General features: G+C 33.4%; 1 protein-coding gene across 1 annotated transcript; it reads left to right on the top strand.

The window, feature by feature from the left end:
* The first annotated feature begins 4,002 nt into the window (after nt 1–4,002).
* LOC147641890 (histone H4) lies at nt 4,003–4,597 on the top strand. Its single transcript, XM_086800724.1, has one exon. The coding sequence runs from the start codon at nt 4,072–4,074 to the stop codon at nt 4,381–4,383; it is 312 nt and encodes a 103-aa protein (XP_086656850.1). The 5' UTR covers nt 4,003–4,071; the 3' UTR covers nt 4,384–4,597.
* The last annotated feature ends 6,100 nt before the right edge of the window (nt 4,598–10,697 follow it).

Below are 10,697 nucleotides of genomic sequence, written 5' to 3'. Positions count from 1 at the left end.
ATTCTTAGCTACCTTGGACGTTTTCTTGTCAACTACCCTCATCTTGGTGGTTTGCAGCTTTATGATGGCATTAAGGGGGACTATATGAATAAGTCCTCCTTGTATGCTTTAACAAGTTAAGGCTTGTCAAAGTGGTCGATGCTCCTATTATCACTGGGTTGATCGTCACTGTGTGGGGACAATCCTTGAAAGCATGTTTGAATCCACACTTGTAACATTGAAAGTATAAGCTATAGCTTCACTTTGGGCATACCAAACATCTTACAAAGTGGCAAACTGGATATATATCATTTTGGTTGACCTATGGGGTTGATGATATAATGCCTATGGAATATATAATACCTAGATTCTTGAGAGTCGCAATCAATTGATTGAAAACACTATGGAGGAGGGACTGATTAATCTTAAAATTGGAAGAGAACAGACTTTTAGGCATGCATGGGTTAATGGTAGAAAAAGCTATAACAAAAGAAATGGTTTGACCAAAACATTAGAGACAAAGAGGAGCTTGAGGAGGGAAACTTAGTGCTTCTATTTGGAATTAATAGTAATAAATGGAAAAAGTTGAAACTCCAAGGAATGGGACCCTTTAGGATCACATAAATTAGTCTAGAAGGGTTTGTCACAGTTAAGATCCTTGAAAATCAGTCCATAAGGGTTTGTCACAATTAAGACCCTTGATGTCATAGAGACCAAATGGGTACATCAATGGGAGTAAGCTGAAAATTTATTATGGATCTTTTACCTAGAACATGCTTGCTTAATTCCATAAGAGGTAAGAGGAGAAAAAAGAACAAGACAAAGTGAAAAGATATGCCCAAGAGGAGGCTACTTGATGTCAAAGCATGGAAGTTAAAGGAGAAGAAGGTGATGAGTATTATTGTTCAAACAGTGAGTCAAGCAATAATTCCACACATCAAACATTGTGAAGAAACTACTACTAATATGTGGGAAACACTTTCATGCATGTTTGAAAGTGTGTCAAAATACAGTTTCATACAATTGAGAAGAACTTCTTGTTAGTGTTTGACTATGTTGCAAAAATGTGATCAATTATATATGATTGGTGAGCCACTTGAAGACGAAGAGATGGCATATGTGACTTGCATACAATTTAGAAAAAGAACTTGTCAATGTTTGACTATGTGGCAAAAATAAGAGGTATATGTGATTAATTGGATATGATTGGTGAGCTAGTTGAAATCGAAGAGATGGTAGAGATATGCATTAAAGACTTCGAAATGTTCAAAACATCTATCTTGTCTCGAGATTGGTTGCTAAACTTTGAGAAACTTGTGGCAAAGATGATTCTTAAGGAACAAATTCTTGGGGGAAGCTCATCAAAAGCAGATTGGAATGATGAAAGTGCTCTAAATACACTGGTGATGGAAAAACCAAAGGAAGAGGACATTAAGGCCAAAGAGGCAGCAACGTTTGGAAGAGACTGAGGTAACAATAGCCATGACGATTGCAGAGATAGTGGGAGTCAAAGGAACACTCTCAAAGAGGACGAGGTGGAAGACAAATCCTAAAATCAAGGATGCTATAATGGTGAAAAAGGAAAAAATAACAAAGATGCTTGCAGCTATTGTGGGCAAGATGGGACATTGGGCTAGAGATTGCTATTCTCGATATTTGAAGTAAAGAGACATTAGAAATGGTACTTTGAAGTAAGGGAATTATGCCTTGATAGGAGGAGAGAGAAAACAAGAAGACAAATGTAACTTGTTTACTATGCATCATCAGTCAATGGTAGAGTCTTTGGGAAAATACAAATGGTACATAGATTCCACATGTACAAATCACATGACTGGAAGAGAAGACTTATTGTTTACATCAAAACAACAAATCACTACTAAGAAGACGATTGTATGCATTGGAGATGATATAACACATTCGGTTACTCACATTGGGAGTACACCTTTGGAGATTCCCGAAGGAGGAGTTCAACATTTAAGCAATGCTCTTTATGTTCCATACATTACAAAGGACTTGGTGTCAGTTGGAGAGATTGTTGAGCAAAATATGCAAGTAACAATGAATCCAAATGGGTGTAGTGTACAAGATTAAATCACACTCAAGGTTTTAGCAAGTGGTGAAAAAGTTGGGAGGATGTTTATTTTGGATGCCACGTCTACGTTAGAGACATGTGCATATACAAGAAGTTTATCTATGTCAAAGGTTGAGTTTTGGCCCAAGAGACTTGGTCACATACGTATCTCTCGGTTGAAGGAGATAGCTTACAAAGGTTTGGTAAAGGGACTGCCAACTCTCAAAGGACAATCATTGTTTGGATTATGTGAACCATGCGGTATTCAACACCCTATTATCCCCAATGTAATGGTTTAGTGGAAAAAGTGAATGGAACCCTATGTGAGGTAAAAAAAATGGTTGGAAACAAGCCAAAGGACTAGGACAAATATATGAGTAGTGCATTATGGGCATACAAAACCACCTTTAAAGCTTTAAAGGGTTTTACTCCTTTTCATCTAGTATATGGATAAGAAGCACTTCTTCCAATCGAAGTGGAGATTCCTTTAAGGGTGTTGGTAGCACAAGAAGGAGATGAGCAATAGCAATTCAGATAAAGGTTGGAAGACTTGGAAATAATCATGTTGGATAGGGAACAAGGAGTGGAACATTACATTCAACAAGCTACGCAACAAAAGAGGAAGTTTGATCAAGCACTTAAGGACAAGAATCTCGAAGAAGGGATGCTTGTAATGAGATACGATAATAGGTTGGATCATAGACATAACACAAAATTTTAGCAAAAATGGGAGGGACCATTTATCATAGTTAATAAATATTGGAATAATTTAAAAGACCTTGTTGGAAAGTTGCATAAAACTAGGATAAATGGATGGAGGTTGAAACCCTGTTTTAGTAGAATTCATCTAGAAGATTTGATTTCAAACAATGAAGATCAAAGAATTTCAGGAAACATAATGGGCTGAATCTCAAGCAAGTGGAATAGGTCCAATAAACAGATCAAAACATGAATGTGAAGTTGGATGTTCATATCTTCCATATGAGAAACCAGAGGAGCATGGGTTCTATAAAGTGATATGGGTTTACTTTATACTAGCAAAAAGGATCATGTGATATGGGTTTAGTCTATGCCAGCACAAAGGATGAGGTGGGTGACATCTTCCAAACAAAGAAGTTTTGCAGGTTAAGAATCTTGGAGTGCAGGGTATGGAGTTGAGCTCGAGGGGTATTGTTGAGATATCAAGCTCAACTAGTGTGGATATGGATGACCCACTTGGATACCGGCTCTTCACTTATGCCACTAGCATGGTTGGAAAGATTATGGTTGATATGTCCCTAGTGGTTTATAGGCTATGTGACAACCACTTTAGTTTACTAGAGTTATGGCATAGTTATAGCACCGGCTCATATAGTCAGGTTCACATAAGTAAGAATAAAGGAGGAAATTCAACCATTCATCTCAGGCTCTTGTGTGCTTGTCTAGACACTCTTTTATGTGTGTGTGAAAATATTTGCTTGCAAGGAGCTCAAGCTCACCCTCCCTCCCATTCTTCTCATCATACACATTCTACTGATGCTAGTAATAATGCAAATTCAAGAAAATTTATTGGAGGGCTGAAGGCCAATGGCTTTTTTTTTGCTAGATGTAGTGTGGTTTTGATGAGTAGTTTTAATGATTACAAGCAGAGTGCCCGTCAAAGGTGAGATTCAATGGTGGTTTGAGGTATTTAAGGCTAAGGTAGTAGAGCAGTTTTGATATTTGTAGAGTGCCCATCCGAGGTGAGATTCGATTGTGGCTCGAAATGCATGGCAGGAGCTTGTTATTAGGAGTAGTCAGGATCGATCCGTGGGGAAATGTTGCAGATCCGTCGATCTGGGGAGAATCGGACGGTGAGTAATATGGTGTGTTTCTTTTTGAAAAGAAACAAGAGCGGGAACGGACGACCGTTGGATGCCATCGGACGGTTATGGAGTCTTCAAGCGGGGGATATAAAAAGGCGACGGGGCCACTTGAGGGCAGCGAATCGACTCATTTCTGTAATTGTTGTAGCTCTGCGTCTCAGCTTCCTCTGTGTAGCCATGTCTGGGAGAGGTAAGGGCGGAAAGGGGCTGGGTAAGGGCGGCGCCAAGCGGCACCGCAAGGTCCTGCGCGACAATATCCAAGGCATCACCAAGCCTGCCATCCGGAGACTCGCTCGTAGAGGTGGCGTGAAGCGCATCAGCGGCCTCATCTATGAAGAAACTAGGGGTGTGCTCAAGATCTTCCTGGAGAACGTGATCAGAGATGCCGTGACTTATACCGAGCACGCCCGCCGCAAGACTGTTACAGCCATGGATGTTGTCTATGCTCTCAAGCGCCAAGGTCGCACCCTTTATGGCTTTGGCGGCTAAAATTCTCTCTTATTACCAGGTGTTTCTCAACACCACCATTACTGTGTTTTTATCGCCTTTGTTTAGGCTTGCATTAGTCCTCTGGTTGCATGATTGTCCGCTATAGCCTTAGGGTTTCGCTGGCTTTGGATCTACTCCCAAGCTTTCGTAAAAATGTTATTTTGTGTATTAAGATTGAACGATTTCGAACTGTTTAGTGTGTTTGCCACGATCATTCTGCAATTTCTGAAGGTTCATCGAGCCCTCATTTGGCATCATATTTTAGGAGTGTGTTGAATTATATTATGGTTTTGTTAGCTCTATACTTTGAGGAGTAATACATATATATATATATATATATACATATATATATATATATACATATATATATATATATACATATATATACATATACATATATATATGTATACATATATATATATGTATATATATATATATATATATATATATATATATATATATATATGTATATTTTGAATGAAAACGTATTCTTGTTATAAAAACATTGGTGTGTGTACTCAAGTTAATTATGTAGCTTCTATTGTTTTGTGTATACTAATTGATAAACAATGTGATTTGATTTTGTTTTTTAGATGTAAATGGTATGTATTTTTAAAGTTTTATTTTGGAACTAATAAGGGGTATATTTTGAAAGTGAGTTTTATTGAGGCCAATGGCTTAGCCATTATGAATTTTGTTTGGTACGCTTGAAAGTTTAGGGTTGTTTATTTATCTCTTGTTTATTTATCTGATCACTTATTATAACATATTGTTTGTTGTTTATAAATTTTACATGCTTAAACATGATATCATTGATATTAATATATGAAAAGTGTTATATGTAGGAAAATACAAAATAAATATCTAATAAATATAAAATTTCTTTTTAGTAAAAAGGTTAACTTTAAGTATGGATATCTTTCTTTTGTCTACTTATTTTCAAAAAGAAACATTATTGATAATTATCGTTAATAAAAGGTTCTTATTATACTAGAATAGAGTATCTTGTGAAAAAAGTAACTCATCTTTTCATGTTTTGAATAGTGTTAGAATTGAATTTCACCCTTTTGTAAATAAATATGTTATATTTCAATACAAATATTAATTTTATCTCTTAATATTCTTTTTTATAATTTTGATCATAAAAAATCCCAACTTAGATAGAATTGTAAAACAATGAAAAAATTAAGATGCGACATAAAGAAACATGTAGACCTTTGTGTTTTAGGGTTTTGCTTGCCTAAACTTTGAAAAAATGTTTTTTTTGTGCCTTGAAGATTGAATGATTTTGAATAGTTTATTTTGTTTTGTTATGATACTTTGACTCTTTAATGATAATGTAATCATGATTATATAATCTCGACTTATAAATTTTCTATTTATAAATAAAAGAAAATAATATCTTTGTTATTTTTTTAAAATGTAGAATCACTTATTATAACATATATTGTTTGATGTTTATAAATTTTACATGCTTGAACATGATATCATTGATATTAATATATGAAAAGCATTATACATATGAAAATATGAAATAAATATCTAATAAATATACATACATATATAAAATAAAATTTTAAGTAAAAAGGTTAACTTTATATTAAAAATTGTAAACTTTGATATTGAGTTTCAACGTTTTGCAACTTGTATAATGGTATTTTTCTTGTTTATTTTTCATGTATACCAATTGATGCATAATGTGTAAGCTTAAAATAAATTTTATTTGAAAGTGAAACTTAAAATTACTAAAACTTTTGAGTCCCATGGCTTGGTCATTGTGCTTCTGTTTGGTACACTTAAAAGTTGAAATTTAAATGTCAAGATTGCTTATTTATCTACTTTAATTTAGTATAATTAAACTTAGTATAATTATTACTTCAAGTATGTTGAAATGTGTTTGTTAAAGGCATGTTTGTTGACGTTGAGATGTGCCTTTATAAATATAACAAGTGCACTCGGTTTTGGCAAATTGATTTTTCTTTCTCTTTGGTTCTTTCCTCTATAAAAAAACTAATTCTACTCTCTTTTCTCTCCTCTTTCTTGCGCCTTTTTTTCCCTTGAAAATATACTTATTTTTTCTCTTCTACATTTAAAATAAAAAAATACCTTGAAGAAAAAACAAGTCGCTCTTTTTGGTCTTCTCTCTTCTCTCTTCCCTCTCTCTCTCTCCCCCTCTCTATATATATATATATGATATATATATATATATATATATATATATATATATCACCTCTCTCTCTCTCTCTCTCTCTCTATATATATATATATATATATATATATATATATATATATCATATATATATATATGTATATCATATATATATATATGTATATATATATATATATCGCTTGCTTCTCTCTAATTCTTGTTATTATAACTCTAATTATTCTCTTCATCTTAACTTTGTAACTCTCTCTTTAACTCATTGTAACTTTTCTCTTTATCTCTTTCTTTGTCCAAGTCTAATTGCCTTTAACTTGCTAGGTCTCTCTCTCTCTCTCTCTCTCTCTCTCTCTCTCTCTCTCTCTCGGGTATTAAAAAACAAATTGTTTACTCCTTGGCTTACATTGCACCTAGTGTTCTCTTTTCTTGTCTTGCTATGTGTCTCATTTAAGCATAAATATCACATATATATCATATATATATATATATACATATATATCACATATATGATATATATACATATATATATATATATATATATATATATATATATATATATATATATATATATATATATCACCTCTCTCTCTCTCTCTCTCTCTCTATATATATATATATATAGATGTATGTATGTATGTATGTATGTATATATGTAATATATATATATATGATATATATGATATATATCATACATACATACATACATACATATATATATATATATATATATATATAGAGAGAGAGAGAGAGAGAGAGAGAGATGTGATATATATATATATATATATATATATATATATATATATATATAGAGAGAGAGAGAGAGAGAGAGAGAGAGAGAGAGAGAGAGAGGATATATATATATATATATATATATATATATATATATATGTATGTATATATATATATATATATATATCGCTTGCTTCTCTCTAAATCTCTCTAATTCTTGTTATTATAACTCTAATTATTTCTCTTCGTCTTAACTCTGTAACTCTCTCTCTTAAACTCTTTGTAACTTTTCTCTTTATCTCTCTCTCTCTTTCTCCAAGTCTAATTGTCTTTAACTTGCTAGGTCTCTCTCTCTCTCTCTCTCTCTCTCTCTCTCTCTCTCTCTCTTTGTGGTATTAAAAAATAAATTGTTTACTCCTTGGCTTACATTGTACCTAGTGTTCTCTTTTCTTGTCTTGCTATGTGTCTCCTTTAAGCATAAACACACATATGTATTACTAATATCATCGAATAAGTTGTGATATTTAATATATATAAAGATCATCCTCATATAGCGATGAAAAAGATTAATTAAAAATAGAAAGAAGTAAAAGCAATTGGAATTAATTAAAAATAGAATGAAGTAAAAGCGACTGGAATTAATCAAGCGTTTTGGTGATCAATAGAAAAGCAAAGCTTTTTAGAGTCATAACCACTACCACGGGTGATGTAAAATGTCGTTGTCTAGCATGGTACGATGGTAATGCATCTACACTACACTGACCATAAAGTGTGGATGTCTTGTTCTTTTGTAGTTCTAAATCAGAAAAGAGAGAATCATTGATAAAAAAGTTTAATAAAAATCTATTATAGTTAATCTTACCATGCAAATGAAAATTGAAATAAAGATGTCACGTGTTATAAAGAACTCATTTGAAAGGAGAAGCTCTTATATGTAGCGAAGAAAATCTATGACTTTAGTATAGAGTCTCTCTCAGAAGAGGCAACACATCTCTCCATGTTATGGATAATGTTAGAATGACACTCTCTCCTAAATTAATATACTCTATGCTTCTGGAGATACTAATGCTATATCTCTTAATATCCTCCTTTATAACTTTGATCATGAAAAAGTCCACTAAGGTAGAATCTTAAACAACAAAGAAAAAATTAAGAAGTTACATAAATAAATATGCAAATGCATGTATGTTTAATACTTGTATTTTTTAAAAATTTACTTATCTAGCCTCTTAATCATTTAGGAGCAACATGTTGAAGAGGTGTACACTAAAGAGGTGGCTTTGTAATTAAAGTAAGTTATGTAACGTCATGTATTAAGCTATGAATAAATATAAAAAAATGAATAAATATAAAAAATGAATAAATATAAAAAACGGATATAAAATTATTAATCTTCAGCTCTCGACTCTAACATATCCAAAGTGATTATGATGTAATTGTTAAAATATACAAGTAATTAGGGTGTGCAGGAACAAGCCCTTGGTTAGAGGTTGTAAAAGAGAATTTGTAAATGTGAGAGAACTTGTGAAAAGGTGAGAAGAATCTATTGGGACGACAGAATAAAGGGTAGCATGAGGAGATTTAGGAGGTGTGGAGGTATTCTGGGAGAGGTGGAGGGAATCAAGCAAAAGAGGTGGAGTGAATTAAGAAGAAATCAGTGGGATTAGATGCTTGGATGTAAACTCTATAAATTGAGACATTGGCCTAATGAGAGCTTGTTGGTTTTTGATTATCCATGCCTACATTAAGCTATCAGTTAATTGCTCACTAGTCACATCTTAATTATCATCTAATCTCTTTGTTAATGATGTTGATTTTAGCATTTGATCCACCATAGCTCATCACATTGCTGTAATTTTAACATGGTATCAGAGCCTAGCCTAGAATCCATCAATTTGTGAGTCCATTATCTTGCTAATCACCTGGCTAATTAGGATTAGTAAAAAATTAATATTTTTACCTCTTTTTCAACTAGCCCATTGTATCCCCAGCCAGTGGAGGGGCTTGATCTCCCTCCAGGAGAAACATTAGGGAAAATGCTTCTAGCCCAACATAGCTATACTCCCCATGATTCAGCTCATTAAAAAATTTCTCCAAACCGCCAAGCGTAGTTGTCGTTTTTCACTGATTTGCAGGCATCTTTTTTTCTGAGAAAAATTGACATATCTTCTTCTCCAGTTGCAATGGGTGTAATTCCTCTTAGCCCCAGGGGTTTTCAAGCATGCTCTACAAGCTGGTGAAGTCAGAATTTGATTTGATCAAGTCTACAGTGAGATCCAAGCTCTTCATTAAATCTGTAGGTGACTTTGGTAAAATAGAGATTAAGCATTCAGTGTTTCGTCAAATCTTGTGTTTCTTGGCTTAATCCTCTACTAGACTAATTGCTATTGATGGCCTTGAAAGCATTTGAGCTCATTTGAACTCTAAGGCCTCAGATCTGGGCTCTCCGCAAACTCTATTTTTTGCACACAAAATAGAAGATTAATTTAATCAATGATTAATCATTACTAATCACTATTTTTTGGTATAATTGAGGGTTTAAATTAACCATTAGGTATCTGATACAGATCCCTATAACTTCAGATTGCAATTCAGAGATGGTTTGATACTCCAACCATTCCGTACAAATTGGTTACCCTTGATTTAATATAATTTTTTATGATTTTATGCTCATAAATCTGTTGTAATCATCTCCTAAACACTAGATTGAGTTGTAAAAGGGTAGACACTGTCCTTGAATCTTGAAATTGGATCAAGAGGTAAGACCCCCTTCACATCATCACATGAGTACAATACAAGAGAGCCAAATTTAATAGGGAGTAGTTTTACACATGGCAGACAAAATCTTGAAATTGGATTAAGAGATAAGACCCCCTTCACATCATCATGAGTACAGCACAAGAGATAGCCAAATTTAATGGGGAGCAATTTTACACATGGCAGACAAAAACCATGTATCTGCTGATGAGGAAAAATCTATGGGGGCTAGTTGAGGGAAGAGATGAATGCCCAGAGGTGAGAGGGAAAAATGAGTGGAAGAGCAAGAATGAAAAAGCATTGGGACTTATTGCATTGGATTAGATGCTTGGATGTAAACTCTATAAATTGAGGCATTGGCTTAATGAGAACTTGCTGGTTTTTGATTATCCATGCCTACACTAAGCTATCAGTTAATTGCTCACTAATCATGTCTTAATTATCATCTAATCTCTTTGTTAACTCTATAAATTGAGGCATTGGCTTGATGAGAACTTGCTGGTTTTTTATTATCCATGCCTACACTAAGCTATTAGTTAATTGTTCACTAATCACATCTTAATTATCGTCTAATCTTTTTGTTAATGATGTTGATTCTAGCATTTGATCCACCATATCTCATCACATTGCTGTAATTTTAACAGTAATATATGTTTGTTCCTAA

This window comes from Cibotium barometz, chromosome 1, assembly GCF_041138505.1.
Source record: "Cibotium barometz isolate CiBa-2024 chromosome 1, ASM4113850v1, whole genome shotgun sequence".
Classification (NCBI taxonomy): domain Eukaryota; kingdom Viridiplantae; phylum Streptophyta; class Polypodiopsida; order Cyatheales; family Cibotiaceae; genus Cibotium; species Cibotium barometz.
The sequence above is the reverse complement of the archived record's forward strand: the minus strand, read 5'-3'. Positions and strand labels throughout refer to the sequence as shown.

Excerpts from the sequence above, each read along its gene's own strand:
- LOC147641890 (XM_086800724.1), top strand. The coding sequence starts at position 4,072 with ATGTCTGGGAGAGGTAAGGGCGGAAAGGGGCTGGGTAAGGGCGGCGCC.